The 23,829-nt window shown below is 36.9% G+C and overlaps 1 protein-coding gene across 1 annotated transcript in view; it reads right to left on the bottom strand.

Annotated features, from left to right (window-relative positions):
• The window catches only part of LOC145683820 (uncharacterized), a 148,620-nt gene that overhangs the window by 24,609 nt on the left and 100,182 nt on the right, over positions 1–23,829 (bottom strand). The window contains exon 5 of the mRNA XM_081755415.1: positions 13,009–13,194. Coding sequence (XP_081611541.1) covers positions 13,009–13,194 — 186 coding nt within the window. The remainder of the gene's footprint in view (positions 1–13,008; positions 13,195–23,829) is intronic.

The raw sequence follows: 23,829 nt of genomic DNA on the forward strand, positions 1-23,829 counted from the left end.
ATGGAAGAAAGTAAAAACGCTTTCAAAGTCTTGACTAGTAGACCCATAGGAAGACGACCATTAGGAAGACCTAGGCGCAGATGGGAGGATAATATTAAGATGGGTCTCGCAGAGATAGGAATCCAAAGTAGAAACTGGATCCAATTAGCTAAGGATAGAAGTCAGTGGAGAGCTTTTGTGAACGCAGCACTGAACTTCCGGGTTCCATAGGTCATAGAGTTAGTTAGTTAGTTTCAATAGGGGAACCAGTGAAGACTTCAGAACAATTCCTTTTAAGTGTTTTTCAATACGCTGCGGGTGAAAGTGATAATGCACAAATGCTGATATGACATTCGGAATTATCGGAGATATGAGTCCCGGAGAAGTGTCCTTCCTCCAGTGCTGCATTACTTACTGATCACTCTCTACAATCATCACAACTTTTCAGGGTAGTAGACAAAGCTCTTTGAGGGCATGTTTTACTAATATGTCTATCATCATTTGTAAAATTAGATGTAATATACAGAAAAGTTGCGATTTAATGGGTTAGGAGTTCTGGATTGCCATTGCCTGCATCCTGTATATGTACCTGCTGCTTTGTTTGCCATAAGCTCCCCTTCAAATGTAAGATATAAAATGTAAATAAGAAACGTATGACATAAAATGCAATATAAATATAAAATATGTTATTATAAATAAGAAATACAGTAGAAAGTAATTATAAAACATAATGTTGAAGGGGAAGTTTTCTTTACAATCATACTTGAACTTAAAATGTACTTTTAAAGCCATTTTCCATTTGTTCAAGGCTACAAACAAGTGAGGAGTGCCATCTAATAGCCCCTAGTCATCTCTTCAAACCCGAAAACTATGAATTTGACACCAATATCTTTCGTATTCTGTTACTTGTTTACTTTTAACACCTTTCCTTCCCTGGAATGGTTTCAGTGTTCTAAACCACATAGTAAATTGTGCACATGGTAATTTATAAGTATAGCAAATTCGTTGGAAATTTCTCCAAGAGTCAATGTTACACTGTACGTTTTTTTTCTGGGTCAAACTTTCCAAATATATATACATATATTACAGTAAGAACTGAACTATGTATTAATGCCTGAATTCCGTCGTTGTGCAAACATTCATGATGATATGCAGCATGGAAATGAGTTACATTAAGTTTGTAAGATTTAATATCAAGTTTGTAACATCGCAAGTTAAAGAACCGTATGTAATAGCAAAATGTCATATTTGAAAATAATTTCGAATTAAGTAGCTGTGACTACATTACTTCAAAATTGAACTTGTGGAATGCACAGTATGAGCGTTGCTCAAAGAAAATAATCAATAAGAATAGTCTTGATTCGAAACTCGGACTATACACGTAGGAGTAACTTACATTTACTGTTCACCTAACAGACAATGACGCACAGGGTTTTTTACTTTATCAGACGGTTCTATGAAACGTAACCTACTCAACACAATAGTAACAAATTTTTCTGAACTCTTCTGAACAAGGAGAAGTTCATTATGCACATTGTAACTAAGTTACAAGAGGTTTATATCCTATCAGAACGGCGCATCCACTATGTCAACTTTTGGAATATCCCTTTGACTTAGCTTTAAACGTAGCTAAAGAAAACTTATGTGAATGTGTACATAAAATTCTACTTAGCAAAATGGATAAAGTCACGTTTCGATAACTACAATGTCCGTGGTTCGAAATCCGTCTAGTATGCTGGAGATTTTTTAAATTCTTAATTCTTCAGTTCTCAAGATCTTTCTCTCCATTCGTGATCATCTGATTCTCCACCTTAATTCGAAAGCTGCTTAATGTGATCGTCGCAGTTCGAAACCTTCCCTCCTTCTGTTTCACAAAATCACAATTTTCGTCATAATACGAATGCTACTCTATCATTTTCCCCAGTTTTAAGTCAGTGTATAAATCATTCCTCTCTGTCCCCATATTTCAATCTCTCTCTCTCTCTCTCTCTCTCTCTCTGTTTTCTCAATGTTGCTTAGGAACTCACATTGCTTTGGACCAAACCTTCAACTCTTGAAACTAAATGTAAGCTCTCTAGAAATGTGCTGTCATAACTCTAAAGGTTTGTTGCTAAAAGCAGTGTCATTTTAGATTTTATTCGGGGGGGGGGGAGATACTCTGCCGAAAAAAATTCACTTTTTTAATAGTGTATTACTATATCATTTGATCAAACAATATTTATTTCTTAAGCTCAGGGCAGGGAAGTTACACCCTCCTGTCAAGCCCAAATGACGATCTCGGACCATTTGCTTGGAATTACTGAAAAGAAATAAAATGAATCATTGAATAACACTCGTTTCCGTAAGTATATATTCTCGTGCTCTGTGCGTGCATCACAGACTTTAGGAAGCACAAAACTTACTGCCGTTATTGGCAATTCCCATAGATTTCTTAGTGTGCAACTTACTAACTTGCAGTCATTAAAGACGGGAAAGAATGAAACTAAAGGTATCAATGAAGCTATGGAAAGATTGTGTGACTTTTTTTTAAAAAAAATTTAGTCTCTTAAAAGTTATTTCAGAACAAACAAATGAAAAAAAAACTCGTTTGGAGCTATAACATTGTAAACTTCGTTCCTGGTTTTCTTTCGTCTGAGTGGAAAGAGTGTACTACTTCACTAACACTCTTTACACAGGAGAGGTGGAGGAAGGAAGAAGTTGGAGTTGGATTGCACTAGAAGCAACTAATCGATTGAGACATGTATTTCTGGATGGATAAGAAGACGAGGCAAGAGTTTGTTCTTAATTTGGACTTTGATTTTTTTGTAAATTTCTATGCCGCGAACTGTACAAGATATATAGGCCTATATATACGAATATTGATTATTTCTGTCAGTAGCTTGTTTCTTCTTTGCTCGCTCTTCATGAACTCAAGGTTCGAAACCACTGCTCAACACAATGGTAAACGTAACGTGACCGTGACTGTGGCCGCCAACAGAACTGTAGATTTATGTGTTTGTATACAGTTATTCGAACTACATTGAGGAGTATTTGGGATTGAAAATTAGAGAAAGAATGTGTTTGTAAGAGAGATTGATAAAGATGGAAAGTTAAAAAGGAAAAGATGTATGTTATTTTGGTTTGTATGGAAAGGAATGTTGCAGTAACTTTACAAGGTTGGAAGTATTACACAGCGGTACATGCTAGTCTTATGTTTAAATGTACATCAACGAAACATTGCTGTCACAGGAACAAAATATGAGCTGTGTTTTTTTTTTTTTTTTAGTGTCCAGTAGTATGTGGGCATTTTCTTTTCTTTCTGAGTAGATGACGGGTTTTTAGCGCCCTCATTTTAGAAGCATGTGCTCTGTTAGAAAAATAAATGTACATCTCTTTCTTGAGACTTCCATTTCTGCGCTCTAACATTAGAGAATATGAGAAATAAATCCATCAAAACTGAACTCATAAAGATAAATACTAATCTGCTTAAGCATTTGAAGAGGGGCACAAACTATGAACACAAATAGTGCATGGTCTAGATAAAGGACGGTACTTAAAGACATATCAAGAAACAACAGGTAAAGGAACAAAAAAGAATAAAAATTGTCCAAGTAGGAACACAAAATAAAATGTCAAAAAATATGCCAACAACTAAACATATAACCCACCTCGGTGTAGTGTTTTATTCGCTGGATTATAAATCCAAAGGACGTCAATTCGAGTGCATTTTTTGGGTGTATAGTAGTGAAACGACAATTGGTATTAAAACTTTGTTAGTACATTTTGTAGTTTTTGCGTTAGTATATTTTAACTGTTTTTATCGAATATAATTGAAGAAATAACGTTGTTTGAAAATAGGGAGACATATATGAAAAAAAGGTTGGATAAAATATTTCGTTCAATGACTTAGTTATTTCGTCTATTGCTCAACGGCTCACAAAATGATGAGAAAAAAATTGGTCTAGAGTACTCATTCTGAGGAAAAATCTAATCAATGAAATTTTACGTCAATTTTATTTGCTTTCAACGTAAATGATGTAATTACCAAGAAACTTTCGCTACAATATTTATATGAACAAAATGTTCTCAACCAATAGTGAAAGAGCTTATTAGTTCGAAAAGATAACATTACATGCAGTTAGCACTTGTGAATAAACTCACGCAACAGAAATTAAGATTTTAAATATGCATATTGAGTTTAAAGATTTTTGATATTAAAAAAGAGGAAATATTTCGATTTTACCGAATGACGGTAAAATACATGATGCACGACTTCAACATCTGATTGTTTTAATAACCATTCCATCTGATAAAGATATGGTTATAAAATTAGCCATAAATTATCTAGACACGTGGATATTGAAAGTGCTCATCGAGTGAACAAAATGATTATACTTGAAACGCTTTATGTTATGTGTCAATAACAATTGAGCAGGATAAGCAATTTAGCGCTATTTTTAAGATGCTAAAGGTTAATAAAGAGCAGCATCTTCATGTAGATTGATTGTAATGAATATGCAAACGTTATCGTAGCGGAAAAGGACATATGGCATCACTCGTTCGAGGATGATAGTTACTCTTTGTTAATTTTTGAATACCTAGTTTGTAGCTGCTAGATGATTAGAGGATGTTTATATTAAATGTTTAATGAATAGTGTATCCCTCTTGCTTAATGTCCGTAAACAATTTAGTGTGGTTAAGGTTTTACTTTGCGATTGCCAATAAAATGTTTTGTTGAAGGCTGACATTATGACTGTTTGTTTCAACTAACTATTGTGTGCAATATTGTAGAAGACAGTGCAATAATGTTAATGCCTACGAAGTATTCTAGTCGATAGTGATGATCTAGTAGAAATGCAAATTTACATTGTGATAACAAATAGTCATTTAAAGGGAAATTAAAAGGAAAATGTTCCTGTCATATTCGATTTCAACAGTCACAATTTGAAGAAATCATTTTGTGAGTTAAGATGTGATTTTAAATTGGTTTGCAATGCTTGAATATGCTTCTTATTTTGTCGTTCGAGCAAGACGATTACTGAAATTTCAGATTTTGAACAATCACATGTTATTTTATTCTTTATCTGTTATTGCAATTTAGCGTTTTGATAGCGAACTTATTATTGATACAATGATTATCTTACGAAATGTTTATTTCATATATTGTTTTGCTTCATTATTATTTTTATGTGTGAATATATATATATATACAGTGGCGGATCCAAGGGGAGGGCTATAGCCCCCTCTTGAGCATCAGGTATACACTGGATAAATTGGGCTTCAATTCTGCTTTACACTGGATAAAACGGCAAAATATGGTTTAGCCCCTCCCTGGATCATATCTTATCGTAAAAACCGTTATCAGGTAACACTTCCGAAACGAATACACATACAACATCCATTATTATTTAGTATTTAAATATTTTGTGTTTATCCTGTTTAGCATGTTTTCCTATTTTGTTTACACAACACTATATAATATACTCAATGAAAAAGATTGGAATCACATTGAAACGTATACCTTTTGTCAGAAAGCAATATTTTGAAAAACAGATTGGTGTAAATAAAACACTATGAAGTACACATATATAATAATCGAAATGATAATGAACACGTTATTAATGCTCGCTTTAACCCTTAATACCGCAAGGTATTTCAGTTACACAAAACCGTAAGGTGTGTCCAATGGACACATTACGATTTTTCACCTCATTTCCTTTTCAATACTTTAATATTTTATTTTTTCTTAACTGTAATTTTGTAGAAATGTGTATTTAAAATCAATACATTCTAACATAAGCCAAATATATAATATTCAGTGTTTCCAAGTTCTTTGTATTACGAAAGATAAGCTCGACAAATTTGTAAAAGTAAAGACAAATATATTATTCATAGATATATTTTTGTATATTATTGACATAACATGGATTAAGTTATACATTGAACATCAAAATACTCTAATATAAGGAAAAACATATAATATTCAGTGTTTCCAACTCTTTGTAATACCAAAGATAAGCAACTACTTTGAAAAACTGAACACTAATGTTTTCTTCATAGACTTGTTTGGTATTGTTGACAAAACATTCAACATTTCACACATTTAACATCACTACATTCTACATTCTAATACAAGACAAAATATATATATATATTGTTCAGGGTTTCCATCCTCAAGTATCTAATGTATGATAAGCGACTCATTTGAAAAACTTTGAAAATATTTAATATTTCTAGTACAAATGCTTTGATATATCATTGACATTAATTTTTTGTATATTTCTCCTTAAGAGTTACCCATGGAGCATTTCAGACACTTTCTGATAACACTTGAGTGCTCAGAGCAGACATTTTTCTTGCAAATATCACACACTTGTCTCTGCATTCTGCACTTTTTGGGGTTACACATGTAACATCTTCTCTTGGGCGTAGATTTCAGTGTGACAACACCTGTGGATGATACACTTGACTGAGCTGAAGAAGTATCACGTGTCACGTCGATTGCAGTAAGAACAGGTCTCTGAAGTCCTAATTTTCTTCTTCGATGGATTTGAGGGAGAACCAAGGATTCCGCCAACTCCACAAGAAACATATGTCGTCTCGAGTTCGCTTTTCTTATGTTCCACTGAGGATTGATATTCAACCACACAACATAGGCGGCTACAGCAGATACATCCAGAAGATTCATGAAGAATGCTAGAGGCCATCGATTGGTTTTCCTTTTGCAGGAGTAGGTGTGTACTAATTGATCTAAACTATCAACGCCGCCTTTTGTTTCATTATAATACAGTATTATTTCTGGCTTCTTTTCTTTATCAACAACTATATCGTCAGTGTTGTGCATGCTTGACAAAAGAATAACAGCCTTTTTCGGTTTCGAGCAATAGGAAACTAATGTGAAATCACTTGTGAACCCGAAGATAGATGATTGCTCAACCCTGTTCTTGCTTGGTTTGAATTCTTCAGGAACAAATGGTTTGTTTTTTCTCACAGTGCCTACTATTGTTAGACCGTTTCTTAGTAAGGTTTTTCCGAGTTCCATGTCTGTAAAGAAATTGTCACAAGTTATATTTCTGTTAGTTCGATAATATGGTTCCGCTAAGGATAAAACAACTTCTGTAGCCAACTTATTTGCTCTTTTTCTTCCTTCTTTGCCTAAGTACGGTATACCTTTCAAAGGATAATGGGTTTTGGAGTCACATATCCACCAAATTTTCATACCGTACTTATCCGGCTTTGACGGCATGTATTGTTTGAAAGGACAACGACCTCTAAAGGAAACAAGCTGTTCGTCGACTGTTAGACAACTACCAGGAAGATAATATTTTGTTAAGTTTTTGCAAATCTTTTCCCAAATGTCTCTAATCGGAGCAAGTTTGTCCTTCTTCCTTCTTTCCGATCTAGTAGTTTTATCATCAAACCTGATGAAAGACAGTAGATCAATAAATCTATTATAACTCATAGTAGCGCGAAATAAAGGTGGACCGTACTTCTTATTCCATAGGGACTTTATGTTTATGTTTTTCCATTTCAGATGACCAGCAGTAATAAGAAGTCCAATAAATGCTAAAACTTCTTCAGAATCACACATCTTCCACACCTTTCCCCTCTTTTTTTCCCTATAGACCCGATTAGCTTCTGCATTTGTGTTTGTAACAATATCACTTATAATATTATCCCCAACGAATAAGTGGAACACATCTTCAGGCGCCTTTACTTCACAGTTAGCAGGAAGAACTACTTTATTGCAACTGCCTCTAGCAATATTTCGTGCTTTTATTTTGGTAGGAGTTGGAACGTCCGTATTCCAACGGGTCCCATTTTTACTTACATATTCACTTACACTTGAATGAGAAGGTACTTGAGTGTCATTATCACTATCCGAAGCACTTTCTTGATCTTCATGTTCACTTACATTACTCACGTGATCCGCCTCACTCGAATCACTTTCTAGTGTTTCATCGAATAGCAATTCTTCATCTGAATTTATACTGCAATCAGAACACGATTCATCATCAGCAAGTATTTCTCCAATTTCTGTATCATTCAGTTTTCTTTTTGCCATATTTACAGATAAAGTACACTCACAAACACAAAGGAAAATATTTCAAAAGATAAATAATCTGGAATAACATCCACTAACAGAAAAGAAAGGGAAAACAAATGAATTACTAAAGGCGCATAACAATATTGCCAGCCACATCTGTCAAGAAAGCAACTACATACAAGATATACTTTATCAAATTTTATCAACATAAATATCGAAAAAGAGACAAAGAAAGAAAGAAAACACGAAAGAAGAACGCAAGTAAGAACGAGGGGAGGATATAACGTCTGATAATTGATTCAAAAATTTTGAAAATACAATTATTCAATACATTTTAAATATGTGTCCATTGGACACATCTTGCGGCATTAACGAACTAAAAGTATTAATCCCGCCATATGCAACAAGAATCAGCTCCTAGAACAAACTTACTTTGGTAGTATAGTGCTATTGAGTAGTTAGAAGCATACCTAGAAGGAAAAGAAAATTTTAAAAATAATAAAGATGCAGCTTCCAAAAATTCAAAGCTATGTGTCCATTGGACACACCTTGCGGTATTAAGGGTTAAATAAATAAATGAATAAAAAATGGTGGCTTCAAACTCATACAGGATTAATAACCTTATGAGTACAACTAGAATGTATTATACTATATGCAGTGTGACCCCTATATGCCGTTACCCCATAGTGAATTTCCAGTGATTTAAATCCGCTTACAGGGTGATAAATAATACAGTGAAATCCATAATCCTTCGAGGGCCAAGATTCTTTTCGCAAATTGAATCAATTTACTTGGAGTCCTGTCCGCGCCATAAAGAATATCACTGATATTTGAAGCTCTTTTATTGTTTTAATTAAAAGAAATAAGAGAGAACTTCGACCTTACTGAACTAACCTCGTATAGAAAAGAAATTGTTTCGCAAAGATATACATGTATATTTGCTTACGAGTGAAGTTAGCTGTGACGCTAGTCGCCCAGAGCACCCCATTTGGCAAAAAAAAGGAAAAAGAAAAAGAAAAAAGAAAGAAAGAAAAGAAAATAGAGGAAGTATCATTTCTGAAGACAACATCCAGCTTAACCATTCCTTTCGGTTCCGAATGTGTAAGCAAATCGGTACATTTTCCTCCTTAACCGTAAGGCAAAAGGAACTAGCTTTGAAGACAATTCAGTCGAGCGACGGAATTCAAGAGCGAAGGAGTGCGAAGACACAACCTTTGCAGATCTACTAATCACTAAACGCATGGTGGATCCAACGTATACATTACTGTGGTTACATTATAGCATTTCAGATTATAAACTGAATTAAGAGTGCTGTTTTTATTTAATATTTGAAAGTGCAAAGAAAACCTTACGTGAGAGGTTAGCCCAGAGACTATCGGTGCAACTGGTGTCACCCTGGATTGCGTCTTGCAGAAAGGGATTTGTGATTCCCTTCACCAGCGCATCAGTTAGCGTGAGCGCTAGTGAATTTCTGCGATTAACAGTGAAACGTCCTACGCATGAATATGATATAAAATATATTTTAAGCCACCAGTTAAAGTAAGAAGAAGTATAAACGAAACGAAATAAAAGATAAATACGTAGGCTTAGATCAAAGTAGCCTTCAATCCTGATATAAAGTACCAAACGTCACATCTAAATGAAACCAATGTTTATAGAAGTGTGCTGAAAATTCTTTTGCACAGACAGTTTGTACTTAAGAGTACAGAGATCATTTTCTAATCAACAACTCAAGGGTTCGCACTGTGAAAGAAAGAAGGTCACAGAATGATAAACCGTGTTTGTAAATACTAGAAAAACATTATGCTTTGTTTATTCGTAAAGGAAAAAGAAAAGAATGTCTTCTGCATTTTAAAACAAGAAAGATATCAAGAGATTGAGAAGATGCAGATATCACGGGGATCTGCATAATAGTTTTCAGCGGATGTATTTTTATTTTCTTTGCTGATGGAGGATAAAATTAAGTATCTTCGTTAACAGACTAAAAGGGATATATCCGGTTACTATACTATGAACAAACTGGGGGAAATAGCTGAAATGTAATTTAAATGAAGAAGAGACAATATAGATTGTGAATTCTGAAAGCAAATTGTCCCAAAATTGATGGGACATCGTTAATAAAGTACAAAATTTTAACATTATTATCAATTAATTATAAATGAAAATACATAATTCCTCTATTTATCTCAAATACTAAAAGAAGTAGATAGCTGAAAGTCAGCTCAAATGTAGAAGCTCAAACGTAGAAGAAACTATGTTGGGTTTATATTCCAAAAGGAAATTTTACTCAAGTGTGTAGAACATAGTAAAACATCATGAAACATGAACTATAAAATGAATGGAAAAATGATTTACATGTCAGTTCCTAAGTGACGTTTTGACCCGACTACAATAGGTCCCATAGTATTGGAGCTATATACCATTAAAATTCATTTTTCATGTTTTCGGCATCCTTTAACTCCAAAAGAAGAAAACATTTGTGCAGCTCGGTTGTTCTATGCTTTTTGTCGTTTCTTGGTGTCAGGAATCGCCTTCCAAATATTATCGGCGTTGTTTTGAAGCGTCCTGATATACATTGTGGCCCATGTTAATCTTTCCATGGAAATATGTCGAAATCAGTTGCGCATAAATGAACTGAACAAAAACTCAAATAGGAAATGTCATGGGGAAATCGAATGGTGATGTCGCGGTGCCCTCGAGGGAACGCTTTTTAAGGGGGCCGGGGCCCAAGTTTATAATTTAAATGGAAACATTGGCCGATTGACACCCCCTTCGATAGATGTTTAAAAACTTGAAAGCAATGTAGCAAAAATTTTTCATGTCGGTCACAGTGTTTAAAATAGCCGCCAATATATGTTACCTATATTAGATAAACGTCCTGTGGCACTAATATGAAAACGGTTGAACATAAATGTACCAAACAAAAACTCAAATAGGAAAGCCATTGGGACAAATCGCATTATGTTGTCTCGGTGTCCCCAGGGCTGCTTTTCATGGGGCCCTGGTTCAAATTAGAAATTTTGAACGAAAATATGGGTCAAGTGATACCTCGTTCAATAGATCTTCATACAATAAACAGCGTTGTAGCAAAAGATTGTTCATATGGGTCAACGTTTTCCAAATGGCCGCCAAGACATGCTGCCTGTATCAGATGAAACGTCCAGTGCCACTAATATGAAAATGGTTGAAGATAATAACGGATGAACAGAATAAAACTCCTATAGCAAATCAAAAATGGTATTTATCATTACGAGGATCGAAAATGTTGCAACAGAGGAGATGATTAGAATAAAAGTGTCATAATGCAAAGGAGGAAGTCTAGTTCCTAGAAAATCATCGTTCCAAAGACTTCCGTAAGTGGGTGAAGCGGGACAGGAAGAAACGCTGAAATTGCAAATGAGAACCTCAGTTTTTGCAAATTGTATCTACACAACAAAAGTGTGTTAGATGTGTTTTATAGCAGATAGTTGTCTGTAATGGAGGAAGGTCGTACAAATGTTGTTACATTATACCTTTTATTTTGACTGCACGCAATGATTTGTGCAAAAATGAATCAACTGAAATGCGAAACCAATTTGTCGAACAATGCAACTTTAGAAACACAAATGTTGGTTTTGCTCAAAAGTCGTCTGAACAATATTACAGTACCAGTAACTTGTACACCCAAGTTTTCCAGACAAACCATACTTGTTGCAAGTAAATCGTACCTATTGCCAGTTGGGCTCTCATATGAGATGTTATCATTCATTTCCGCTTCACCTATTTACGGACGGAGATGGGAAACAATTTTCTAAGAGTTAGATTTCCTCTTTAGCGTTATGTCACATACTTTAACAATCTTTTTCTCCGTTGGATTATTCTCGAGGCGTGGAATGATAAATAACCTCTGTTATTTCCTATACGAGTTTTATCCTGATCACTTATCTCCAATCGTTTTCATATTAGTGGTACTGGACGTTTTATGTGATACAGGAACATGTCTTGGCGGCCATTATGATTACGGCTACCGAGAAAAAAATCTTGCGTCACAGCTCTGTTTAGTGTTTGAAGATTTATTGCACGAGGAATCACTCGTCCCGTGTTTCCACTTAAATTTTAAAGTTGGGCCTTGGCCCCCCTGACACTGGGGGACACCGCGACAACACAATTCGATGTGTCCCCATGGCTTTCCTATTTGAGCTTTTTTTGGATTCATTTATGTCCAACCGTTTTCATATTAGTGCAACTAGACGTTTATTAATACATTGATTTGTATTTTCATATTTTGGTATGGTTCGACATTTCAATACTTCCATATGTTTCGGTATTTCGGTATATCGATATTTCGGCTTGAGTAATGCTGAAACTTCAGTATTGAAAATACCGATACCAGTTTATTTATCTTTTAGAGTTCTGTCTACAGTTCTGTAACTCAAGTTAAAATGTATCATACCAGACTCTAGTGAGACCAATAGTAACATAAGGAGAAGGCAAATCATTAGGGAAATATACGCGCAAATGCACGGGGACACCTTTCCGAGTATAGGAAATAACATGGACGAGGTATTTAGATGACATAGTAGAAACGGAGAATATGAAGTTGCTGGAACATGTTCGCAGAATAAAACTCAATAGAATGTCAAAGAGGATACTAGGTGAGAAAATGGATGAAGAGAAGAGATGCCGGTGGATAAATAGCATAATAACAAACGTAACAGCAATGAGAGTAAAAGAATGGAGAAGAAAAATTAATTATTAAAAAAGCGGAGGCGTTCCGTTGACAAGGTGAATACCCATCAGGGCTATTGAGTTATATGGATAAGAAATGAGATGCCTATCTACATCAGGTATAACGCTGAACACTGAAATCTACGCGAGACAGGACCTAAATCTACGCTTTAAGATTCATTCGCAACTTAGGTAGGAAATTATTTGACTTACGAATATCTTAATATAAATCTCTACTTAACATGATTAAACTAACAGAACACCTTCCTAAAATATACTGGTTGGAAGTTTATTACCTTAGGACTAATAGTTTCTCTAGACTGTGTTTCCTCTGGTAAAGAACTTGGCTCGTTTTCTTTGTTATTCCCCTCCATTATCAGCCTCTCCAGTCTAAACATTTCCTCGTTCTCAGCCCTAATCCGAGCCACTTCTTCTCTTTCACGTCGGTCTATTAGACGCTGAGATCTTCGTATAGGAGTAGACTGTAATAAATTTAATACAACAAATAGAATACTAAGTACGGCATCGATTTGACAGTTCACGTATATTCCAGCCGACCACTGGATTATGACCATCTGCCTAGTAGCACTTATTCCCCTTTCCGGCTTCCGTACACAGCAAACATATGTGGCAGCGATGTAATGATGTTCGTAGATATCCAATGCTACAAGCCACCAAAAATACATGTAATGGGACCTCCAGTAGCGAGATGGAGGTCTAACAAGGGAAGAGATGCACTAACCGAAAAGCACTAATGACATCTGTTACGAAACTGTAATAAAAGTTTTCCGAATGCATATACTGTGCGAGTAATATGAATATACAGGATGTCGACAAAATTCGTTGCCACCCTTAGAAATCGCAAGCGGTAAAACAGATGCCAAAACAGGAAAACACATTATTGACCATTCAAAAACTACAACGTATCAAAGCAAAAAGTGTTGTCTCAGGGCCAATCGCAGGGTCCCAGGCGGGATGCAACTCAAAAATTGCAATTGGTAAGAGGTCCCAAGAAGCATATCGTTGGAAATATGTTGGGAAATTAAAGAATAAGGGACAAGTCTAGACTCTCCATTATTACCGTGTGCAATTTGACTGCCGGTCAAAATGTCAGCAAAAGCGTCATTGTAAAATTGAAGTCACCCCCATAAATCTGAGACGGTGAGACAGAAATCAAAACAGGAAAACACGTGTGTCATCACTTCAAAAGACAAATGATTGAAGATAAAAATATCGGTTTTAGGGTCCTCCACAGGATCCCAGATGTGGTCTTACTCAAAATTTCAGATGGCAACAGGAGCAAGTAGCATATCGTGTGAAAATGGTTATTAAATGAAAGCAGATGAAATATGTCTGAACGCTCTACGATAACACTGTGGAAACATCTTGCGTTTCAAGATCTTCTTTCTGTAGTTGGGTTTTAGTTTGTTAACAATTTAATTCTTGTACTCATCATAAAGAAAGGAGATGCCCCTACTGTGAGAATCTGCTCTTTGGGCCGAATAATGTGTAATTAAATAAAAAATATGAAATTAATAAAATTAAGAAATAAGAAAAAAATAACATTTGACATCTTTGAGTATAGAATTGACCATTTGACACATACTGTACAATAGTGGTACTTATGCTCGTTGTCTGGATTATCGAGTATAAAATGATGCAGACAAAAATTTTTTCTTGCACCAGGAACAGCGAATATATGCCAGTGTCTCACAATTACAATAACTATCGATTGCAAAATGAAAAGCGAATGCACTCGGAGAATCGAACTGAGGATGTATCCTTATCGCCAAAGTGTCTTTACATCGCCTTGACGGCTTTGTGACCGCGCAGTACTCCAAGGAAGGGATGGTTGCATAAGAATTTGTGATTATTTTGAAAAGGTTTTAATTTGACTAGGAAAATAACGTAGGTATAGGGAGTAAAGGCACAGATTTGAAACACCAGTGCACTCTGAAAAGATTCGTATTCTCAGTTTTTTAAATTATTGCCTTAATCTTAAGTTAAGCATCACAACATCTATTACTGATAGCGTAAATAGTCTTAGTTTTAAAAATGCTCCTGTAGCCTATTTGTAAAAACACTAATCTCCAGACATGATATAGAGAGACGAGAAGAAAAGATATACAACATAAGTAGGATTTATGTGATTTACTAAGAAACTATAGGGACCGACTGAAAAAATAACTGCTACTGGTGGTTTTCCCTCTTCAGGAATTTACTACATACTCCCAGGACACTTTTCTAAATGTGTGCGTGGATTGTTTCATTCTTCTCACTGTCCTTATTTGAAAATGGAAATTGATTACGCTGAACTTGAATGTTTCGCTGACGTAGAGCAAGGGCCGTAAAAAATGTAAATAAGGTTCTTATTATCATATAAAACACAGAAGTATCTATTCCGTTTATAGCACAATATAATACAATAAGCAAGAGACATGATAATCACTAACGACGCAGGATTTTCCAGGTGGGGCAAAAGACCGATATCGAGTTTTTTCTTTTTATTGCCCTTCATGTGTTAAGTTAAAAGTCATAAAATTTATCATTTATAGCGTATATTGTCCTAATTTCTAAAGCGCCGCTGTAACCTATTAGTCAGAACATTCATCTCCAGACATGATGTATAGAGAGGTGAAAGAAAGATATGTGAACAGAAAGACCCGAGTCAGAATGGTATCGGTTAAAAGTCCCCCGTAACAAATGAGCCTAAATCAAAATACCCCGCGTCAAAAGAGCAAGGCCAAAACGGTGACCCGCTACAGAAGGGAAAGATTCGAAACTACACGCTTCAAAATTGTCCCTGACCAAAGCGCCCGACTCAAAACTGCTCCGCGTCAGAAGAACTTGGGTGAAGGTGTCCCCGCGACAAAGGATCAGAGTCGAAAGGGCCATGCATCAACAGAGCCAGGTAAAAAGGACCCCGCTTCAAAAGGTTACGGTTAAAAACGGCTCCGCATCAAAAGAGTCCGAGTCGATAGAGCATCGCAACAAAAAGGCCCGAGTCAAAATGGCCAGCGTTGAAAGGGGCCGAGTGAAAAGAGCCCCCGTCAAAAAGGCCCGAGTGAAAAAAGCCCCCGTCAAAAAGGCCAGAGTCAAAAGGCACCTTATCAAAAGGTTGAGCGACAAAAGGCAAGGAGCAAAAAATGTGCTGTGTTAAAGGTTCCTGCATGAAGAGGATCCAAGTCAAAAGAGCACCGCGACTAGAGCCTGATTCAATACGGCCAGTCGTCAAAAGGGCACGTGTCAAGAGTCACCCGCGACAAAGTAGCCAAGTCGAAAGGGCCCTGCGTCAAAGGAGCCCAGATCAAAAGGACCCCGCCTCAAAAGGATACGGGTCAAAACGGACCGAGTCGATAGGGCACTACGACAAAATAGCCCGAGTGAAAGTGGCCTGAGTTGAAAGGGGCCGAGTCAAAAGCGCCCCTCGTCAAAACGACGCTAGTCAAAAAAGCTCCGAGTCAAAAGAGTTTGGCGACAAGAAGTCCTGAGTAAAAAATGTGCTGTGTTACGTGTTCCTGAGTCAAAAGGATCCAAGTGAATGAACCTCAAAAGTAGAGCCCGAATCAAATCGCCCCGCGTAAAAAGATCAACTTCAAAATGGCACCACGAAAAAGGTCCCGAGTTGAAACAACACGCGACAATAGCGTCCGAATCAAGCCCCTCTTTAATAGGGGATGAGTCAAAAGGCTCCAGCGACAAAGGAGAGTCGAAGGGCCCTGCATCAAAAATGTCCAGATAAATTACATCGCCTCAAAAGGGCCCGATAAATAAGGTTCCACGGGTAAAAATCTGAGATCAAAGCAGAAGTGTAAATCAAGAGAAAGAAATAGATATGACCAGTGTCGTAAGTAATTTTATCTAGCCCTGGATAATATTTAGTTAGAAGGACTCGGACAAAAAGAAGAGGACAGAAATAAACAAAAGAAACAGCCCCGGGTCAAAAGGTCTTGGTCAAAAAAGGACCCGAGTCAATATGGCCCTGTGTGAAAAGCTCCTCGCGACACCAGGGCCAAGTCAAAAGAGCCCCGCTTCAAAGATGCTCGAGTCCAAAAGCCCCGCGTTAAGAAGCGCCACGTCAAAAAGTCTGAGTCGAAAAGGCCCGCCTCAAAAGGGCCCGTTAAATACGTTTATGCGGGTAAAATGCCTGAGATCAAAGCAAGTGTGGAAATCAGGCATGCACAAGAGAATAGTGACTCCATAGTAAGTTGAAACGTTTGAGCAAAAGAAGGAAAAATATCAGTGATTATTAGTAACAATAATGAAATTTGAATTGTGATATTAATTTTGTTTGGTTGTTGATTGTTCTGCAACTATCGGTATCGCTCTAGTCAGTTTTTAATGGAAGTTTGCTTGCACTCCCGTCTTTCTGAGTTCGTGACATAGCTAAATCAAACTTTATGTATTATTGATTTTCCCATTAGTTCCACTATCCTATTTCTACCCGTGGATCAAAGTATAGTATGAACATATTGTGTGGAAAAGATTAGTTTAATTTTGCTGTGATATGACACATGTGGATCTGTGTACAGGGTTAGTCAAAAGTATTGAAACAAAACAATAATTACGATATGCGTGGACGGAGGAAAAATAAATGTTGCAATTGGTATTACTGCAAAAACTGTACTGATTTGGAGTGTGGTCGCGATTGAAGCCTTCTCGAATTCTGCCATATTGCATACCAAACAATATTGTTTTAAATGTAAAAGGTTATAATTTTACACTTCAACTTAGGCTTGAATATTCCAACAAATTAGAATGTGAACTCATTTTTGACACATCATCTGTATGAGACAGGCTGTGCTATATTTGATATATGTATCTAATAGGGAAAGTATTATGACAGGGTAGTAACAAAGAGATGCATAGATGAAGGAAAAGCAAATGCTACAATTTGGAATTATGTGGAAACTGCGCTAAATGATTTAGTGTACATCATGGCAGCCATTTTGAATTCCGCATTTTGTATACAACACAATATGTTTAAATAGAAAGAGTGTGTCACATAAATTGATGCTAGAATCTTCCTACAAATGGTAACCTGAATAGATTTGTACAGACCATCATTCGTTTGCGAGATAGCATACGCTACGTTTGCATTTTAATAGTAGAAAATGTATGGGGACAGGCAAGTAATAAAGAAAAAATCATCGTGTTCTTTACGTTTCTGTTCGTATGCTTGCATTTCTAAAATACTGTAGAGTGAGTTACCACTTATATGAAAAGGATAGTGTAGGTGGCGGAGTGGCTCAGTGGTAAAGCAGTCACCTCCGGTGCTTGGTTCGATCCGAGCTCGTTCGGTTTGGACATAGTGGTGGACAATACCTGCTGGTGAGTTTTCTCGGGGTTCTCCCGTTTCCACTTTCTCCATTCCAGCTTTTCATTCATTTCTCATAATCGCCGTCTCATTTAGCCTAACAGGTATAATCGTGGTATGTAAAACGCAAAGATTTTCATTTCTATAGTATGTTTAATATATTTTAACATATTTTAAATAGTAGCCATGATACATTTGTTGCTAATTGTTTCTTTAATAATATAGAACTATAGGTTGTCTCAATGTGCAAAGTTTCGAATATTCAGTAGGGCCCAACGACTTCGTTTAAATAGTAACAAGTGGTAACAATGTTTTATCTTGTCAGTGTATTGTTCTCTGTGGGGTTAATATTTAAGGGTTTAATGGTATAAGAATAGCTAGAAAGAAACAGTATATTATCCAAATTAAGAAGAGTAAGATACTTAAATTTTCTAGAACTTTCGTAGATAAGCCCAAAAATTGGTGGGAACAAGTGATGTCTTCCTACGAATATAAATTAAACCCGCATGGATATGATGGTGAGTAATAGTTTTTCGCAAAGTAAATACAGAGCAAATGTCAAGAATTTCATCCTACTGTAAACCACGGATGAGGAAGTATAATAGGTTGGGTTATTTATGTTCATCAGATGTTGGGTAAAGTCAACATCTAATACATGACGTTTGATAAGGCTATGTCTCCCAACACGAACTCAGAAAGAGGGGTCTGAAAGCTAACTTTCATGGAGAACCGACTTAAGCGATAGTGATTGTTGCAGAACAATCAAAACCAAACAAAATTAATATCACCATTCATATTTCTCAATGATAATCATAATTTCATATTTCACAATAATAACCACAGATATTTTCCCTTCTTTGCACAAACGCTTCAACATACTAAGGAGACACTATCCTCTTGTTCATGCCGGATTTCCACTCTTGCTTTCATCTCAGGCTTTTTACCCGTGGAATCGTACTTACCGGGCCATTTTGACGTGGGGCTTCTTCGACTTGGGCCCTTTTAACGCAGGGATCTTTTGATTCGGCCCATTTTAAGGCGAGACCCGTTTCACTCGAACCACTTGTCACGGGGTCTTTTCGGCCCGGGCCCTTTTGGTGCGGGGCTGTTTTGACCCGTGCTTTTTTGAGGGTGGTACTTTTAAGCCGGACTCTTTTGATGTAGGACCTTTTTGACTCGGGCCCCTTTGTTGCGAGGACCTTTGACCGGGGCTCTTTTGATGCGCAGTCTTTTGAACCAAGCTGTTTTGACACAAGACCTTTTTGATCTGGCTGTATTATCGCGTGTCCCTTTTGGGGCAGGTCGTTTTGACTCGGGCTCTTTTGTCGTCTGCCCTTTTGACCTAGGCTGTTTTCTCTCGGGCCTTCGGGACATGGAACTCGTATATATATATAGATATAAGCAGCTGAAATGCGTGGAGTAGGGGCGGGTATGAGTAAATCGATCCAGGGCGCAGTAAAATTAGTTACGCCACTGGTCATATCTCTTTCTTTGTCTTCTCTCTACATCATGTCTGGAGATGAATATTTTGTCTATTGGGCTCCTACAGCGGCGATTTTAAAATGTAAGATGGTATATGCTATCAATGTTAAATGTTATGACTTTTAACTTAGCATATGAAGGGCAATAAAACGATAAATTCTATATTGGTCTTTGATCCCCCTTGGAAAAAAATCTTATGACGTTAGTGATTATCATGTTTCTTAGTTACTAAATTATATTGTGCTATACACGGAATAAATACTTCTTGGTTTTATTTGATTATAAGAACTTTATTTGCATTTATTACAGCCCTTGCTTTACGACAGCGAAACATATTCTTGTTCAGCTTAATCAATTTCTATTCTCAAATAAAGACAGTGAGGAGAATGAAATAGTTCAGGCATACATTTAGATAAGTGTCCTGTAAGCAACCGGTAGTAAATTCTTGAAAAGTGAAAAGCGCCAGTAGCAGTTATTCGTTCAGTCGGTCTATATAGTCCCTTAGTGAATAATATAAATCTTACAAATGTTGTATATCTTACTTTCTCTTCTGTCTACCTCATGTCTGGAGGTTAATCTTTTGATAAATATGGTAGAGAAGCAATTTTAAAAAGTAAGACGATCTACGCTATCTCATATAGATGTTATGGTGTTTGCGTTAACATATAAGGCAATAAGTTGAAAAACTGAGAATACGAATTTTTCAGAGTGCACTGATGATTAAAATCTGTACCTTTACTCCCTATACCTACGTAATTTCCCTAGTCAAAATAAAAACTGTTGAAAATTAATCACAAATTCTTATGTAACCGTTCCTTCCTTGGTTTACTGCCGGTCACATAGCCGTCACGGCGATATAACGGCACTTTTAGCGATGAGGATACACTAGGTTTCAATCCAGATTTTATCTAATCATATTGGTATATGCCAATATACCTTGATGAACTATTTTGATGATGCAAAATAGACATGAGCACCAGACGGTGATCTCTCTGAAAAACATTGTAATCACCCTGTTAGAGTTTCACAAAGTGTTCTAGCTCTTATAGGTAGTTTTCCAAGTTCCGAATCCGTAGATATCAAATGGTTGACAAACTCTTGTGCAATTTTTCAGAATGATTTCTACACGCAATTAAATATCTTGAGGTAGATTGTCTGCAATTCTCACATAATTTGTGAATGGTCCCGAATGGCTAAGCAAACCAAGATTCTCTTCTGTCGATGAAGCGGCTTTCGCGAGTAGATCTGTGACACATTTGTCACAACCACCTTGTGTCATGATACCACTAGGTGAAGCGTCATTCTCTTGCTCGAGTTTTTTACCTGCAAGTGCGTCTTCAGCATTTTTTTTAGGAAAGTTTGTATGTCACCACCGGATTCAAGCTGTTTTTTCCATCGGCGTATTTCTGGCGCCCATTAACGTTTCTTACAAATTGATGTGATTTTCCTGCATTTGCCAGTAGGTGTCCAAGCATAATCAGTTACCAATTTCTTCTCGTAGTCAGTACATTTCTTCGAGAATCGTGGGCGACCGCGGATGAAGATGTCTCGTTATCAGCATCAGCAGCTAATTTTACCTAGGTCTTTCTTGATGATGGAAGACTATCACTCAGTATGTCTGAATCAATCACGAAGAAGTCGGAGAGAAGAAGTGAGTCAGATATTGATCACTCTTCTCACAACCTTCACTCATGGTTGCCGTAAATTGAATTTCGCATTCACTTGTTGGAGATGATTTTATTGCGGATATAACTTTGGTCTTGGTCGATGACAAGTGGTAGCACGTTGGCAATATTCATTTGTGGCATTTTTCTAACCGTAAACCAACAAATGTTCCAAAACCTGAATAAACTTTCAACGTCAACTTACCGCTGCAAGAACCAGAATATCTTTTAGGGCTGAATTCACATTCTTGTCTCTCAAGTGTCTAGGCAATGTTAGCATGCACAGTTTGTCCGGTGTTCGTGCAATGTTTTGCGAGAAACCTTGTGTTGCTTTGAATTAATATCAGGGAATGTCATAGCGACGAACGTTCCTAAATGATTTGTTACGTTATACGCTTCATGCAGATGACGTCACTAACAGACAACACTCTTCGCTTTCCAAACTTCTACCCTTTAGCTTTCATTGACGGCGCTTAACTATTGCTTCGAGCAACTTGCCTCCACCAAAAACAAACAACTACATGCATTCGGAGAAAATGGGAAACATACAAATAAACAGGCGTATGACTCGCACTGTACATGCATTTGGACCAATCATATTACAGTTTGTTAATGAGCATAATTTATCCATTCGACTGGTGTATAAACTTTCTTCAACTTTCATATATAATCTCGGTCCCTTTCCGTTTTACTGTTCTTTTCGTTTCTTTTATTTTCTTTCTTTCTTTGCTTCTCTCATTCTTTCTCTAGACATTAATGGGCTACAAATAGCAGAATCTCACAGTAGGGGCATTTCCTTTCTTTACGTTTTGTGCAAGAATTAAACTGAGAACAAACTAAAAGCTAACTACAGAATGAAGACCTTAAAACACAAGATGTTTTCACACTGTTATCATAGAGCGTCCAGACTTATTCCATCTGCTTTCATTTAACAACAGATTTCAAACTACGTGACTCCTTTTGCCATTTGAAAATTTTACCCATCTGGAACCCTGCGAAGGACCTTGGGATAAATATTGTTACTTTCAATCATTGTACTTTTCAAATGATAACATACGTGTTTTTCTGTTTTGATTTCTGTATCACCGTTTCAGATTTATGGGAGTGGCCACATATTTTACAATAACGCTTTTGCTGACATTTTGACAGAAAGCCAATTTGCACAGGGTAATTTTGGTGAGTCTAGACTTGTTCCGTCTTCTTTTGTTTCCCAACATCTTTCCAATGATATGCTACTTGGCCCCCTTACTATTTGCAATTTCGTGGGCGCGGTGGCTGAGTGGTAGAACGTTCAACTCCGATGCTTGATATTCCTGGTTCGATCCCAGCTCGCGCCGTGTGGAATTTGTGTTGTACTCGTGTGTTTATCTGCTTTCTCCCGTTTCCTCCCACTTCCTTCACTTCACAATTCCATTCAGTTCTCATCATCATCGTCTCCTTTAGCCTGACCGGCAAAATGGGAAGTAAAACTAAAAGATTTCTTTTTGTCATTTGCAATTTTTAGTTGGACCCCGCCTGGGACCCTGCGAGTGGCCCTGGGGCAACATTTTTTGCTTTGATACCCTGCACTTTTAAAATGATCCAACACGTGTTTCCCTGTTTTCACATCTATCTTACCGTTTGCGATATCTGAGGGTGGCCATGGATTTTGTGGACACCCTGTATATTCATACAACTCGCACAGTATATGCATTCGGAAAACGTTTACTAGAGTTTTGTAATAGGTGTCATAAGTGCTTTTGATTCGTGTGTAAACTATCCTCCATCTCGATATATAATCTCTCTCTTCCCTTGTAAGAAAGACTTTGTATGCCTTTCTGTGTCATCCATCCTTCAGATGCTCAATAATGTCAAGTTCCAGAAGGTCGGAGTCATAACAAATACTTGAAGTCCACATTATGTTCCTCCTGCCATTCTTGCACAAAGCATGTGTGGTAGCTAGGTATGTCGTCGTCTTGGAAAATGTAATTGTCAATGTTTAAACATATAATACGCTGGAATGTAATCAGTCTACCAGAATACCGTAATACCAAACACAACTCATGAATCTATCTATAACCCACAGAAAGTTAACTCTTGCTACGTACATCTCACGCGGATCATATATCTGCCGTCAGAAGCCTCTACTCTTGATACCACGTACGAAGTCCCCAGAATCTCATACACCAGTATCGGTTGCTGAGTCTAATGCCCACCAGCAATAACATTACACAGTTTCTCCTGATTTGCCCACTCCTTTCGACTCCTCCTGCCCACTCCTCCGGAAGCCATCGTGAACTTTATTTCACTCCCCTAAAACACCTCACTAGTACAGCAGTTTGCGGAATCAGCTAATCAGGCTTCCGGAACACCACTTCCTTACCTTTGTAAAACACTGATAATCTTACCCATCACGAGCAAAATCTCAATATTAACCGACTATTTAGGCCCATAGCTACGCACTACCCTGATATGCATATTATACGACACTATAACTAGGCATTAAGCCTGTTGTGTTGTTTTTCTTAATAAATAAATAAATATGCGCTGTGTTATCGAGGAAACCCACGTGGGAATAAGATAGAATCTACTATTCAGAAGGATAATCGAATTAAGTGATCGGTTGGTGTAGCGTGTTCTTTATATTTTGATTTTTGTGTAGCAAAAATACATTT

Source organism: Thermobia domestica, chromosome 4 (assembly GCF_964235325.1).
Source record: "Thermobia domestica chromosome 4, izTheDome1.hap1.1, whole genome shotgun sequence".
Taxonomy (NCBI): domain Eukaryota; kingdom Metazoa; phylum Arthropoda; class Insecta; order Zygentoma; family Lepismatidae; genus Thermobia; species Thermobia domestica.